Source organism: Gobio gobio (genome assembly GCF_949357685.1).
Source record: "Gobio gobio genome assembly, chromosome: 25".
Taxonomy (NCBI): Eukaryota; Metazoa; Chordata; class Actinopteri; order Cypriniformes; family Gobionidae; genus Gobio; species Gobio gobio.
The window spans coordinates 34,691,607-34,708,364 of record NC_137121.1 but is presented as its reverse complement, the minus strand read 5'-3'; the positions used below and the strand labels follow the sequence as shown (position 1 = coordinate 34,708,364).

At 39.3% G+C, this 16,758-nt stretch overlaps 1 protein-coding gene across 1 annotated transcript in view; it reads left to right on the top strand.

Annotated features, from left to right (window-relative positions):
- The first annotated feature begins 2,984 nt into the window (after positions 1-2,984).
- slc7a10b (solute carrier family 7 member 10b) overlaps positions 2,985-16,758 on the top strand; it is a 34,128-nt gene continuing 20,354 nt past the window's right edge. Inside the window, exons 1-4 of the mRNA XM_079809028.1 lie at positions 2,985-3,185; positions 7,047-7,251; positions 7,339-7,490; positions 14,875-15,000. Of these exons, the coding sequence (XP_079665154.1) occupies positions 3,044-3,185; positions 7,047-7,251; positions 7,339-7,490; positions 14,875-15,000 (625 nt within the window). The 5' untranslated portion in view covers positions 2,985-3,043. The remainder of the gene's footprint in view (positions 3,186-7,046; positions 7,252-7,338; positions 7,491-14,874; positions 15,001-16,758) is intronic.

Here is a 16,758-nt window from a genome sequence, read left to right as displayed (position 1 = left end):
GAAAAACTTTGCGTTTAAGAAACAAAATCATTTTTTGAAATGAAGACAGAGTTTGGAATGGAGTACATGCAAAACAGTCTGTTCCCCGAGTCCACGGCCCTTTCTTGTTATTGTGAGTGTACACAAATAAAAGTAGACTGTTTATAGTGTATAATTATGTCTTGCACTATCTGTATGGCTAAAAATGATGGAGTATTGTGAGTTTTTTCCGCTGTCGTAAAGGACAAAATGCGCTGGCCCTTTTGTCATACAGAGGGTTAAAGAAAACGTAGCCTATTTAGTTTCTTTTAATTAACTAATTGTCTGTATATTTAACAAATAAGAAGTAAAATCGTCGGGAATGGATTGACGTGCGTAACTTTTTCCTGTTTTCTTAACCCTCTGGGGTTCATTAGGGCAAAAATGACCCGAAGCGTTTGATACATTTTAAAAAAAAATCGTAGCTTCATCGGAATGGTCCGAAACTTGGTGACTAACACCCAAAAGAATTGGGGACAGGATTTGAAAAGTCTAAGTGGTCGTAAATAAAATTAGTCACACTCAGGACCTCCGGGTCAAAAATGACCCCCATAGGAAATGAATGGGAAATTGGCAAAGTTTTTATGGGCATGCAATCTACAAATCAGCCAGGATGCTGAAAAAAAGGACTCCACAGTGAAGGGGTGAACACACACAAAAACACAATTAGCTTTTGGAATGGTCATTTGTGTGTGTGTGAGTTTTTTTGTCTGTTTTGCACTCTTGCTGTTTTAGAGATTCACCCCTTCCCTGTTGAGTCCTTTTTTTTGCATCCTGGCAAAAAAACTCTGTATTTTCATATTTTTGCCAATTTCCCATTCATTTCCTATGGGGGTCATTTTTGACCCGAAGGTCCTGAGTGTGAATATTTTTTTTTACTACCACTTAGATTTTTCAAATCCTGTCCCCGATTTTTTTGGGTGCTCATATACCAAGAACCAATAAAGTTTCGGACCATTCCGATGAAGCTACAATTTAAAAAATTGTTTTTATAAAACGCAAGATCCACTCTAGTGGTAAAAATGTGCTATTGCGTAATAAAACTGCTCAATGTGTCCACCGGATGGCACCGATCTCATTAAAAAAATTGCTTTCATGAGGCCTAGGCTTGACTCTAAAATGAAATACAACTTTAATAAAAAAAAATTATATATATTATATATAATTTTTTTATTATATTCAATGGGAAAAAATGGGTCCTAATAATTGCATTAATATTAATTATAAATCATAAAATTATCTCAAAAAAGAAAAGAAAAAATATTATTGAACAAAAATATATTTCATTGATTTACTCAAATCTTTTTTATCTTAATCCCGCCCTCCGGTCATTTTTGACCCGAAGGTCCTGAGTGTGACCCATAAATGAAGAACCCTAGAGGGTTAACACAATTAAACAGAATTGTCATATATTTGGGCTCATGTTATACATGCAGAACTAAACTTTGTTTTGGGGAAATATTAGATTCCTGACCACTTTTACAGTCTATAGGCCTTATAGAGAGTTGCGCTAAAGAATCTCTAAATGGAGATTCAAATCGCTCTTCTTTGGTCAGAACCACTGAGAGAGCGATCGTGGAAAGGTCCGTCCTATGCACCGAAACTTTTTACAATGCAACGAAATATTTAAAGAGCATCAAACTATTAAAATCTCTATTATGTAAGCACAGACAATATAACAGTATTTTAGTCAGTCATTTTAATTAGGTTAAACAGTGATTTTATAACGTTTTTAATTTAAGACCCACCCACAATTGGTCTGGCCCATCCAAAACTGGAATCCTGGCGCCATGCCTGATTAATAATAATAATAATAATAATAAAACGTGTTTCGCTTTTTTTATTGAATTTCTGCTGTGTTGGACTATGATGTCGCCACTGAGTCAAAATATTTCTCAAACGGCAGTTGAAGAGAAATCTGGTAGGACCAGGCTAATAAAACATGGTACTCGCGATAAATCAAGAAAACACAGCGAGTTTTATTGTTTAAATCCGGTTGAGCTGTTTAACAATCATTAGTTCTCTGTCGATGATAAAACACACAATATTTTAAAACGTCTTTGGTGTTTCCATGGTTTCTACAACAACAACAAAAACGGAAATCGAGGGTAACGCGGGTATGATGTCATTGATAGGCGACGCAAAATTAAAATAGCTTATTTCTCTGGATTTAAACATTCTTGGAAACGTGGATAATGTAAGCACACAAGTCAACAATATATATAACATTGTTCTAGAGGTTTTGGGATATTTTAATCCAAAAATCTTACATATGGTGCCTTTAATTCAAAATCATGCATTTTCTTCTGCTTTTGAGTGTAGGCCTATAGTCTGCTCCCCGCAGTACATCTTCTCCCTGTGTCCACCTCTCCTCTCTGTTGCTCCTGTGATCTATTGGTTTTCTGCTCGACTTCCTCTTTTAAGCGTCGCACACTGCTGGCAGAGATTCAGCCTTCCTGCTGGACTACAAAGCAGCTCAACTCAACGGCTTTCCTCAGGGAGATCAGCTGAAAACTGGCCTCCTTTATTCTGCGTGCAGAGAAAAGCTGCAGCCACAAATTCACGACTTGACTTCCTAAATTCCACACTGGGGATCCTTTCAGGATGAATGGGAGCTTGAGGAACCCTCTGTGGATGTGGGAATCACCCTGAACCCATCTCCCTTTCAGCTGGTGTTCTTTAGATTAGTAAACATGCCATAAAACAGGCCTATGTTTGGTTAAGTTATCACTTGAGCAATTGCTGCTGCCCTTTTGAGAACAAAATACAATACAACTGTATGTCAAATAACCAAGCAGTAAGTGCAAACAGCATATCTAGCAGCCTAACGGATGGTTTTGTGAAATGGCAGAACATGTGCAGCGTCTTTGCATCAGCGTGTGTGAATCAGTCATGCCGCGCGCTCGTTAACATTCTGCCCGGACAGCGCGCGATGCGGCGCCTGCGCGGCCTTTTCACCGTCTCTCAGTCCTCTCAAGCGAGTTGAAGAGAGGAAGCCCAGCTCTCTGTTCGTGCGGTAACTGAAATGGATGGAGTAGAGAGGAAAAGGACGGAGGCTCAGAGGAGCATCATGAAAGATAGCGAGCTTAAACGAGACTCCAGCATCCCTGAGCGCGTGACACTCAAGAAGGAGATTGGACTTCTGAGCGCGTGCGCGATCATCATTGGTAAGGAAAGTTCACAACTTGTTTTCATGTTCGTTCTTCTAACACGTAAACGTAGTAAGACTTGTAAAGACAAATGCATCACAGATATTCGCCATCTTGTTAGTTGTTGACCTTTAGCTATATTTGGCTTCTATGGACACATACACACAATATATACAATTTATGAATTTTCAAAATGCTTGTTTCAAAAGGCCTACCATAGTTAGGTTAACTAATTGTGAGTTCTTTATTTACCTCTAGAAATTGATTGATTCTTTTTTATTATATATTAATAGCTTAATGTATTTATAAATGTATTTATTAATATTAATTAGGCTATGTCATTGTTTAATAACAATAGTAACTATGATTTTATTATATGTATTGCTTATAAACTTATACTGTTTTGTGTGAACATTATTTAATTTAAAAAAGTGTATTAAATGTGTAATCTTTGGTTTGTTGTTTTTTTGTGATTTATTTTGTATTAGGCCTACTTAGGAACTATTGTAGTTATGTATTTGACTCTGTTTTTTTTTTTTTTATTCTTTAAAAAAAAAAAAAGTCTCGGAAAACAATGTGATCATTGAATCTCAACAATTAATGAGAGTTAAACAACAGTCAAAGTTTTCAGATCTTTTTAACTTTATACTTTGACTTAATAAGTCTAAAATCAACATCGACCATATGTGGGCCTCTCAGATGTGTTTGTCCTCTTAAAAGGGGCCACCGAATGAAAGCTAAAGATTGTTCCCTCCGCTTCTGATGGTATCCGGGGCTTTGACGGGCAGCAGTAAATTATTTATGCCTGCTGTTGCGTAATCTCGTTGTACGAGTGCTTGAGAGAAGAGCTGCCAGGAAAGCGGGTTAGTGAGGGGGGCTGATCATTGTCTTGCCATGAAAACTCTCTCAGGTACTACAGCAGGGCTAGTGCTGATGTTGACTAGGCAACTATAATTGTTTGCTTTTGAATAATATTGGGGTCTACTTAAAATGTAGCTATAATAAAAAAAAATAGATATATCAGTTTTGTTACATAATCTTTTGTATTTGTTTGCATGCTAGGGAGACTGGAGCTAGTCTTTACTCCTTGCTGTGGATATTTCTTAAAGGTCCCGTTTTTCCTGTTTTTTTGAAGCTTTGATTGTGTTTACAGTGTGCAATATAACACGTGTTCATGTTTCACGTGTAAAAAAAAACTGTATTTTTCACACAATTTACTTATCTGTATACCGCTGTTTTCACTGTCCTCAAAAACGGCTTGAAAATTTCCTTATTCTATGAAGTCCCTCCTTCAGAAATACGTAACGAGCTCTGATTGTGCCAGCGGTTCCCGTGCTGTGATTCGACAGCAGCTTAGCGCACGTTGCCCAGAAAGGTCACGCCTCTTACCTTGACGGGGAGATGCATGTGCTCAAAGTACAGCGTCCCTGGCCAAAGAAAGGTGATTTGACTCCGGGATGAAAATAACAGCGTCTCGACGACATAGCGACAAACGCAACCTAATATATGCATATGCATCCTTTCCTGTCATTCAGACCTGCAACACATTTAAAAAAAAGTTGGGACAGTAAAGCATTTACCACTTTGTAATGTTGCCACTCCTTTTCACAACACTTAAAAGACGTTTAGGGACTGAAGACACCAAGTGATGAAGTGTTTCAGGTGTAATTTTGTCCCATTCTTCCTGCAAACAAGTCTTAAGGTGGGCAACAGTTCGGGGTCTTCGTTGTCGCATTTTGCGCTTCAAAATGCGCCACACATTCTCTATTGGAGACAGGTCGGGACTGCAGGCAGGCCAGTCAAGTACCCGTACCCTCTTCCTCCGCAGCCAGGACTTTGTAATGTGTGCAGAATGTGGTTTTGCATTGTCTTGTTGAAATATGCATGGACGTCCCTGGAAAAGATGTCTTCTTGAAGGCAGCATATTATGCTCCAAAATCTCTATGTACTTTTCAGCATTAATGGTGCCTTCACAGAAGTGCAAGTTACCTTTGCCAAGGGCACTGACACAACCCCATACCATGACAGACCCTGGCTTTTGGACTTGTTGCTGGTAACAGTCTGGATGATCCTTTTCTTTTTTGGTCCGGAGCACACGGCGTCCATTCCTCCCAAAAAATACCTGAAATACTGCTTCATCTGACCACAGCACACGTTTCCACTGTGTGATGGTCCATCCCAGATGCCTCCGAGCCCAGAGAAGTCGACGGCGCTTCTGGACACTGTTAACATAGGGCTTCCTTTTGGCACAGTACAGTTTTAACTGGCATTTGTGGATGTAACTACGTATTGTGGTACTTGACAAAGGTTTGCCAAAGTAGTCCTGAGCCCATGTGGTGATATCGCTTATAGATGAATGACGATTCTTGATGCAGTGCCGCCTGAGGGATCCGAGATCACGGTTGTTCAGCTTAGGCTTGCGCCCTTGTCCTTTACGCACTGAAATTCCTCCAGATTCCTTGAATCTTTTAATTATGATATCCAAAGAGATATCCAAATCTCTTCCTATCTTTCTTTGAGGAACATTGTTTTTAAACATTTCAATAATTTTCTCACGTATTTGTTGACAAACTGGCGATCCTCGGCCCATCTTTGCTCCTAAAGGATTAGACCTTTCTTGGATGCTGCTTTTGTACCAAATCATAATTACAATCACCTGTTGACATCACCTGTTTCAAATCACATCATTATTTAACCATTTTACCTCATTACTAGCCCTAAATTGCTCCTGTCCCAACTTTTTTTTAAATGTGTTGCAGGTCTGAATGACAGGAAAGGTTGCATATTTACAAATGACATGAAGTTGACCAGACAAAACATGAAATATTTTGTGTTCATTTTGTCTGCAATGAAATGCAAGTCAAAGTAAATTTAGAAATCACTTTTTTTTTTTTTTTTTTTGCGTTTTCCATACTGTCCCAACCTTTTCTGATTTGGGGTTGTATATGGGGGTGGGGGGTATTACAGCTCAGACAACAGATTACATGTTTATCACTTTTAGCAGTGGTTTATGTAACTTCAAAGGGTTTCCTGTAAAATGACACCAACATTTTGAATTTAGAGACCACTGTATGTGGGTATGGGAAGCTTTTCAATTTGGGTCGGCCAAATCCAGGCGGAAATGGTACCAGAGTAATTTAGTGTAAATAAGTTACTTTGTGTAAAACAAATGCCAAAGTGATGCATATCTCCAGAAAGTAGAGACTCTAAGCTTTCGAATGGTACCACATATGAGGTCAGAGCTCCTCCAGAGACATTTAACACAGACAGTTAAATATAGAAACCATGATCAAAGACTTTAGATATACAAAGACAGTGCACTCATATTACTTATGAATGGGATAAAGTGCAATATGGCGGAACAAGTCCTGCCTTCTAAAATAAAAGAGCCAGTTGCTAATTGGCAAAGCTGTCTGTGTTCTGAGATGAGTGTAATAATGCTATTTAAGCATCTAAAAAACATTTATGTGACCGTTCATCTCAGATTTGGTTGCTGATTGAATTAATGTTATGTAATTGTGAGTTCGGCAAGTACTGCATTTTTTGAGATTTCAAGATTCCCCAATTAGATGGGTAGATCCCCTAAGATAGGACTTGGTTTTGGATGCCGGAAAAATATGGCCGCTGAGTGAACAGAATTTGCTTGAAAGGGACTTTGCTATGATACTCTGATGAATATGAAGTAAATAGAACATAATTTATCAAATGGTATATATCAAAGACACCCGTGGGATTTCATTGTGTTCACTGGTTTGTCCAAGAGCAAATGTAATATGAAGGTGTGAATGTAAAACAGGTTTTCGTTATGAATGACTGGGGCTGTTGTGTTCAAATGTTGATGGGAAATAACAATTACATGTGATTTGTTTGTTTTCTCAGGTAACATTATTGGCTCAGGAATCTTCATCTCTCCTAAGGGTGTTCTGGAGCATTCAGGTTCCGTTGGGTTGGCGCTGGTGGTGTGGGTGTTAGGAGGAGGCGTAGCTGCTCTGGGTTCCCTTTGCTACGCTGAGCTAGGGGTCACCATCCCCAAATCTGGGGGAGACTATTCCTACGTCACCGAGATCTTTGGCGGTCTCATGGGGTATGAGAGGTTCAAAAACGATCTGTTAAAAATGAATGAAAATCAGATATCCGTCACATATCCTGAATGTGTTGTGTTGCTCTCTAGGTTTCTGCTATTATGGAGTGCAGTGTTGATCATGTATCCCACCACATTGGCAGTCATAGCGCTCACTTTCTCCAACTATGTGCTTCAGCCAGTTTTTCCACATTGCATTCCTCCATACATAGCCACACGCATGCTGTCCACCATCTGCATATGTGAGTGCTTGCTTCTTTATTTATGTATTCAATGTATTTCTTTAAACATCAGGCTGTTTAAAGAAATGACAGAGTTTATATAACAGTGCTAAACGTCTGCATTTTGAAATGGCTTTAGTTAACCTGAGGATTCAGCAGAATTTAACCCTGGGAATTTGGTGAAGTGTTTTTCTGTTCAACCAAGCAAAACTGCAAATAAAATGACTGTTTTCAAATAGGTTTCCCAAAACCTTCACCTATGAATGCTTGCAATTTGATAGGAGAAAGCATATCATGCCATTCCGAAACCATATGACTTTCTTCTGTGGAACACAGAAGGTGAATTTATGAAAAATACTCGTTCCAATATAATGAAAATGAACGAGGACTGGGGGCTCCGAAATGAACAGCAGCAGCATATAAGTATGCATAAGTGTTGTAAAATATCATCAATGCAGTAGATAAGTCTAAAAAAGTTTAAAAAGTCTTAGTTTTGGAGGTCTAGGTTTACAAGCATCCAAGGTCAAAAACACTTTAATTTTCTTATAATATACATTGCAGCATCAGCTCGTTTCTCACAGTGTCTGAAACTGTTTGATCAAGGATCCAGTCTCTCTAAACCCCTCCTTTCCGAGTGCCTGCTCTTCTCTGATTGGCCAGACAGCCCAGTCTGTTGTAATTATTCTACTCTGCTCTGATTGGTCAGACGACCCAGTCTGTTGTGATTGGTCCACCACTTACTTCCTCATCACTTGATACACAGTAACAAGTTTTACTGGATCAATTCCAGCGCAAGTCCTTATCCGTTGGAAGTTCATCAAAGTGGATTTGCAGTGCAGAAAACAGAATGAGGGTTCCCATAGTCTTGGGGGCTACCCATCCACGGAGGCTGTCCTGTCTCAGCCTTGCACGGTCAGCGCCTGAACTACCGGTGCCTCCTTGGTCCCCCGAACTACCGGAGCCTCTCTGGTTCAAAGTGCTAGTTGCGTAGCTGTCAATGGAGGGACAGAAAGCTCTCAGATTTCATCAAAATTTTCATATCTTTATTTGTGCTCCAAAGATGAACGAAAGTCTAATGGGTTTGGAACGACACGAGGGTGAGGAATTAATGACAGAATTTTCATTTTTGGGTGAACTATCCCTTTAATGAATTTGCATTACTCATTATTTACTGGATACGGATTAAGAATAATGATTTTACTCGTTTTTAACTCACGTTTACTTACTGATTTGCGATAAATCCGATAAAATATTTTAGAGCTTGGCATACTGTAAGTACACTCACCAGCCACTTTATTAGGTAGACCTGTTCAACTGCTCATTAATACACGTATTTAATCGGCCAATCACATGGCAGCAACTCAATGCATTAAGGCATGTACACATGGTCAAGACGATCTGCTGAAGTTCAAAATGAGCATCAGAATGGGGAAGAAAGGTGATTTAAGTGACTTTGAACATGGCATGGTTGTTGGTGAGTACTGGTGAGTATTTCAGAAACTGCTGATCTGCTGGGATTTCACACACAACCATCATTAGGGCTACAGCAGCAGAAGACCACACCGGCTAACACTCCTGTAAGCTAAGAACAGGAAACTGAGGCAACAGTTCACACGGGCTCAAAACTGGAATATAGAAGATTGTAGAAAGGTTGGCTGTCGATATTCAGATGGAAGGGTCAGAATTTGCCGTAAACAAGAAAGCATGGATCCATCCTGCCTTGTATCAGCAGTTCAGGCGGCTGGTGGTTTCCTGACACACTTTGGACCCCTTAGTACCAATTGAGCATAATTTAAACACCACAGTCTACCTGAGTATTGTTGCTGACCATGTCCATCCCCACAGTGTACACAACTTCTGAGCTACTTCCAACGAGATAACATGCTATGTCACAAAAAGCTCAAATCATCTCAAACTGGTTTCCTGAACATGACAATGAGCAGATCTCAATCCAGTAGAGCACCGTGGGGATGTGGTGGAACGGGAGATTCACGTCATGGATCTGCATCAACTATCATGTCACTATGTACCAAAATATCTGAAGAATGTTTCCAACACCTTGTTGAATCTATGCCACAAAGAATTACGGCAGTTTTGAAGGCAAAAGTGGTCTAACCCAGTACTAGCAAGGTGTACCTAATAAAGTGGCCAGTAATGCCCATGGAGTTTTAAGAGTTTATGAAATTATATATTTATGTATTTTTCCAGATCTAGAAAGGACACTTTTAAAATTAGGTGTCCTAGTTTTTCAAGACTGTGGGAACTCTGGTTTAGAGACCTGTGCGGGACGGATTTTTCCTGCAAAAATATACATTACCTTCTCCCGCTCCCGCCCACAACATTCATGTTTTGTCCCGCTCCCGCACTCATAAAAGTATACATAGATTGTTTTTCTGCATCATTTCAAGTAATTTAACTTAAAAGCAAGCGCGTGCATGGTTTGGCATGGCAGAATCGCAAAGTGCGCTCCCTTAAAGGGTTAGTTCACCCAAAAATGAAAATTCTGTTATTAATTACTTACCCTCATGTCGTTCGACACCCGTAAGACCTCCGTTCATCTTTAGAACACAAAGGAAGATATTTTAGTTGAAATCCGACGGCTCAGAAAGGCCTCCATTGGCACAATGCACAGTTCACTCTCCAGACCCATAAAAGCTACTAAAGACGTCGTTACAAAGTCCATCTCACTACAGTGGTTCTACAATAACTATATAAAGCGACGAGAATAGTTTTTGTGCGCAAAAAAACCCTAAATAACGACTTATATAGTGATGACCGAATTCAAAATAATGCATCATGAAGCTTCAAAGCGTTATGAATCAGTGAGTCGAATCATGATTCGGATCGCGTGTCAAACCGCCAAACTGCTGAAATGACGTGACTTTGGCGATTCAAACCGCTGAATCGACTCACTGATTCATAACGCTTCGAAGCTTCATGATGCCTTGTTTTAAAATCGGTCATCATGATATAATTCGTTATTTAGGGTTTTTTTGCGCACAAAAACTATTCTCGTCACTTTATAAAGTTATTGTAGAACCACTGTAATGAGATGGACTTTGTAACGACGTCTTTAGTACCTTTTAAGGGTCTTGAGAGTGAACTGTGCATTGTGCCAATGGAGGCCTTTCAGAGCGATCGGATTTCAACTAAAATATCTTCATTTGTGTTCCGAAGATGAACGGAGGTCTTACAGGTGTCGAACGACATGAGGGTAAGTCATTAATGACATAATTTTCATTTTTGGGTGAACTAACCCTTTAATAATTCCTAAAAAGCTGACATCTCAGTTCATTGCGATCTCACAAAGCTCTAGGGCTGGGGGATATATCGCATGACATTGTTAAGCGCATCTCGTTAGTAAAGCCGGTTCCTTGATTAGTAGTAAATCGCCATCACCTGCTTTCGGATGGAGTGGCATTTACTACACAGAGCCGTAGTTCACTGACAATCTGAGCCATATCGCATTAATTATCACGGACGTTCTAATTAATCTTGAGCGGTGAGTGGATTCTTTCTTAAATGCTTCTGATTGGCCATTGCGTTCAAGAAATCAACACATATGTCTGTGATTGGCTACATTGCTCAATGCTGCAAAAACATGTTATAAATAGAAACTCTGCCTAATGCTTGAGCCTGTAAATCATTTTTATTTTATTTTAGTTGTTGCTTTTGTGCAATATGCCTAGATGAATAAGAGTTTATTTGTTTTCACTGTGTGTTCACACCGCCTGTAGCGAGAGCATGAGCCGGTGGCGAGGCGCGCTGCGTCTTGGACTATTTGGGGGGCGAGGAGAGTTGAAATCAGGTCAACTTTATGGTAATGAGCTATGATGTGGTTCGGCGGCAACCAATCGGAATGTAGAAGTGCTCCGCTTGAGACGATTCCAGAGAACGCAGTGCTGTAAACTTTGGTTCCGACCACATTAGTTCCCAAGCAAAATGGAGGAGAGGTTGATCATTGCTGTGGCGGGTTTGATAAGAAGGCGCGCAACATAATTTATATGCAACATTTTCGTGCTAGAGTGCTTGTTTTTCAGCTGGAATGCAATTAATTTGCTCAAAACAACACCGATTTGGCCAATTGCATTAATGCTGCACTTCAACCAGGACCAGGTTATTGTAATCTAGGCTGCACACAAATTAATGTTAATGTTAATTAAAGGTGCACTATGTAACATTTTTCCAGTAAAATATCCAAAAACCACAAGGCCAGTTTTATATATTTTGTTCAGTTGAGTACTTACAATATCCCATATGTGTCCAACTATTTGTAAATCATGAGAATGAGGATGACCGTGTGAGGGAGTCGCCTGTCAATGCCATCATATCTGCGTTCTCCTCGGTGTCCAGTTTTATTTAGCAGAAACGCTTTACTCTCACTGCAGTGTGAACAAGTGTCATAGCAGCTGCCGAGCAACCGCACAGAATAACGTCATAACTAGGGTTGGGTACCGAAATCCGGTTCCAATATGGCACCGGTACTTATATAACCGGTATGTACCGGACCGAATCAGAACGCAGATTTCGGTTCATCATTTCGGCGCCAAAATTCAAACGTGCTTTCACGCTTTGGCTGGCACCGAGCCCGAGACAGACGCTCAGCGCTGGTCACATCACAACTCTTGACAACTATTCAGTGTTTTCAACCACATCATGTTTATTTCAGGTTTCAGACATTTAAATGCTCATAAGTAGGCTAACGTTACTAGCAAAAAACACACACTGATGTCTATGAAAGCGGCAATGATAATCCTTTCAGACGGTTATAATTTGACTAAGGTTACATGTTTTATTCACATCAGATACATGCACATTTTATAGTAACTATATCGTTTACTCTATTCTTCTTCCAGTTCACTGGTCACTTACTTTCATGTATTTCGTAAGCCGAGAATGCACTCAAATGTTGTAAATCCAACAGATCCGATTCTGAGGCGCAAACTAACATGGCGTCGCCCATTGCGCTTTATAGATCAACTAACACACATTCACTCACACATTTGAACATCAGATAGTTCGTGACACAGTTAAGAAGTTTGTGAATATTTTGAATAAAAAGAAAAAACGAAATAAACCCGATACAGCTGAGCTGTCAGCGCTATTGCGGCTGCTGTGTGTCATGTGTGAAACATGGTGCGTCGTCATGGAAACATTAAGGCGATGCGTTCTAAAATATTTAGCCAGAGAATATGATCATATTTCAAAATAAAGCTGAAGCTCGAAGCTGGTTAGTAGCAGAGCAAGAATACAGACTAGGCTAACTGCTGTTATTACTGTAACTGTTATTTAGAGTTATATTAGGCTTGTTGTAGTTGGGTTAGGTGGCTTAGGTTTTACTGTGAATTTGTAAATAAGTCAATTATAATTTGTAAATAAGTAAATTGTTTTGTATTTATTTATATTCATACATTTAAGTATACATTAAACTTTTAATAAATGGTTCAATTTAAATAAAAAATAAATAAATAAATAAAAAGCCATTTAATGTCATCCACCTTGTTTTGTGGCCTTTAAAAAAAAAAAGTATCGGTTCAGGCACCGTTTAGGCACCGGAACCGTTTTAAAAGTATCGGTTTGGCACCGGAATCGAAAAAAACCCAAACGATACCCAACCCCTAGTCATAACATAATTTTCAACACACTCAGATGTGTCTAATATGATAAACAGAGCCGCGTTACCTCATACTCATGACCGGAAAAGTCCTGCAAATGGTTTTATTCTCCCGCAACCCGCATACACACGATACCTTACCGCCCGCGCCTGCACTCGGCCATCACATCCAGTCCTACACCGCACTCTATTGCATTGGGTCCCGCGGGAGTACAGGTCTCTACCCTGGTTCATCCTTTCTTTTTCTTTTTTGAGGGGGAATATCTTGTTTTTTAGTTGTTTTGTCTGATTTGAATGCTTGTTTAGTGTTGTATTAAAGGGTTAGTTCACCCAAAAATGAAAATTCTGTCATTAATTACTCACCCTCATGTCGTTCGACACCCGTAAGACCTCCGTTCATATTCGGAACACAAATTAAGATATTTTTGTTGAAAGCTGATGGCTGAGAAAGGCTTCAGATAGGCCTCCATTGGCATTCAGTACATTTACACTCCCAAGACCCATAAAAGGCACTTAAAACGTCGTTACAAAGTCCATCTCACCACAGTGACTCTACAATCATTTTACGATGTGACGACAATAGTTTTTGTGCGCAAAAAAAAATCTAAATAACAACTTTATTCAACCTCTTCTTGTCTTCCGTGTGTGTCTCCACGACGCATGCGTGAGAATATGACGTAGCGCCGGCGTTCGGGAATCCATGAAATGCACACTTTAACCCCATTTTGAGAACTACGCCGAGACCTAAAGCACGATCAATGTAGAATTCAACAGCTTAGACACGCGCGTCTTCCTCTGCTTGTAAACAAATCGCTTCTGGGTCATGTGTCCGAACGCCGGATCTGCGTCATATTCTCGCGCATGCGTCGTGGAGGCACACACGGAAGACAAGAACAAGTTGGATAAAGGTGTTATTTAGATTTTTTTGCCGCACAAAATCTATTGTCGTCGCATCGTAAAATGATTGTAGAGTCACTGTGGTGAGATGGACTTTATAACGACGTTTTAAGTGCCTTTTATGGGTCTTGGGAGTGTAAATGTACTGAATGCCAATGGAGGCCTATCTGAAGCCTTTCTCAGCATCAGCTTTCAACAAAAATATCTTTTATATCTTTAAATATCATTTGTGTTCCGAATTTTCATTTTTGGGTGAACTAACCCTTTAAATCATTTTAAGGCATCTTTTAAGTTTGCTGAGGCCCTCTAGTGGGCCCCGGATCCGGCTCCTCCACTAATCTAAAGTCTTTGGAATGACCCAGTTACAGTTACCCTGGATTTGTGCCAAAAGCACTTGACTGCTCAGTGATGGAGGTGGCATGGGTCTATAGCATGTGATTGCTGCATTAGCTCTCTTTATTCAAGCCTGTTATGTGGAGTCATGCACACAAAACAGCGGCCGGAAAACGCAAGGCATTCCATCTCCTCACAGACCTGCTCTTTGCTCCCTGTTTTTGTTCTCATAGAAAGTTATTTGTTTCAATTGGGCTTAAACTTCTCTTGGTAGAGGGAAAGTGATTATGAAAGAGTCTGTAAGCGGTGACACTGATGGATGAGCCCATAGAATTACAAGTCCAACTCCCCCTTTAGTGTTCCCACATTTTGGTCAAGTACCCCACACAAGCTAATCCTAAATCAGTATTTCCTGATGGCAACAGGTCGTAATTTTACTTGCAAACTTTAAACACATTGTTAGAAAAGCATTGCATTTGAAGTCATCTATTAAATGAATCAATCAAGACATTGTTCAACTGTTTATGTTGTCTCTCTCTGTGTGTGTGTGAATATTTGTAGTGTTTTTGACATGGGTGAACTGCTACAGCGTGCGTTTGGCCACACGGATCCAGGACGCGTTTACCGTAGGAAAGCTTCTAGCTCTGGGGCTCATCATTACCGTCGGTTTGGTGCAGATCTTTGGAGGTGAGAATGTCACATGGATATCTGGAGAGTTAATATGGTCTCATTCATTCTAGAAATGAATATATCATTAATTTATATATTTATATGCTGACATGGATTTGTTTCATTATTTTAATGTTCCTTGCGGTTCACTTATAATGTTAATAATAAAGTTTAGTATTGGCACCCCTGGTAAATATGATCAAAGATGGCTGTAAAAATCAATCTGCATCTTTCATTCAAAAAATTCGCAAAAATCTAACCTGTGGGGGAGAAATCACATTATGAAATAAATGCTTTTCTCCAAAAGACGTTGGTCATAATTATTGCCACCCTTTTATTAAATACTTTTTGCAACCTCCTTTTGCCAAGATACCAGCTCTCCTGTAATGAGTTTGGAGATCAGAGATCATTCCTCCATACAGAATCTCTCCAGATCCTTCAGATTCCAGCTCTTCTCTTCAGTTCATCACTCATTCTCTACAGGGTTCAGGTCAGGGACTGGGACGGTTTTGATGTTTGTTTTGGATCGTTGTCCTGATGGAAGATCCAACCACGGCCCATTATAAGATCTCTAGCAGAAGCGTCAGGTTTTGATTTTCTATCTGTTGGTATTTGCTAGAATCCATGATGCCATGAATCTGAACAAGATGTCCAGGACCTACTATATGTCAAGATGTCTAAGAACCTACTATTACTATATGTCTAAATAATAAGATGTATAAATGTACATTTAAATAGTTTATTAATCCTTTACTTACACTTTCTAAATGATAATATGAACCACTGACAACTCCTAAATAACTGGTTTGTAAATAATGTAATACTGAATTTAGAAATGATAAATGGATCATTTATAAAGTATGAAAATACAATTATTAAACACATTATAGATATGCTTATAAATCAAGAATAAAGCATTTATAGCTGTATTTATAAACTGCCTATTAATGTATATTGATGCTTTATAAATTATGAATTAATTATTTACTAATGCTTCATAGTGTGTAGTTATTATAAAGTGTAACCGAGTTTGGTTCCGGATGAGTGAGGAGGATTTTTCTTGAAACCTCCCAAACAACATGTGGTGATGTAGGAGTTTTTTTTTAGGCTTTCTGAGCCCAAGACTCAACTAATCTCTGTGATTCTCATCTGTGATCTTGGAGAGTCTTTGTCCACTCAAACTCTCCTCCTCTTGTGCGTTAGGACGATATAGACACACGTCCTCTTCCAGGCAGATTCAGAACATCTTTAGTTGGTTGAACTTCTTCATTATTGCCCTGATGGTGGAAATGGGGATTTTCAATGCTTTAGCTTTTTTCTTACAGTCACTTTCTATTTTGTGAAGCTCAATCTTCTGCTGCACATCAGAACTATATTCTGTGGTTTTACTCATTGTGATGGATGATAAAGGGAATTTGGCCTTTGTGTTTCTCATATTTATACTCCTGGGTATACTCAAATCATGGCTGGACAATATCATGCTCTAAGTCACCCTGGTGTGCTAAAATATATATATATATATTAATGGGAGACCTAGGGGTTGTAGGGGTGCCAATAATTATTTGAAGGAAAACATTTATTTCATAATGTGCTTTACCCCCAACTTTCAACTGGACTGGGGGGGATGTCTCTTGTAGAGATGTCTACAAAATGGTCTAGAATAATTATGAAATTGAAATCCGAAATATTTGGTTCATAATCATACACCCCCTGGGAAATCTATTGACAACAGTTTTGATAAGGCAAACTATGTTATATCAGTCTGTCAATAGATAT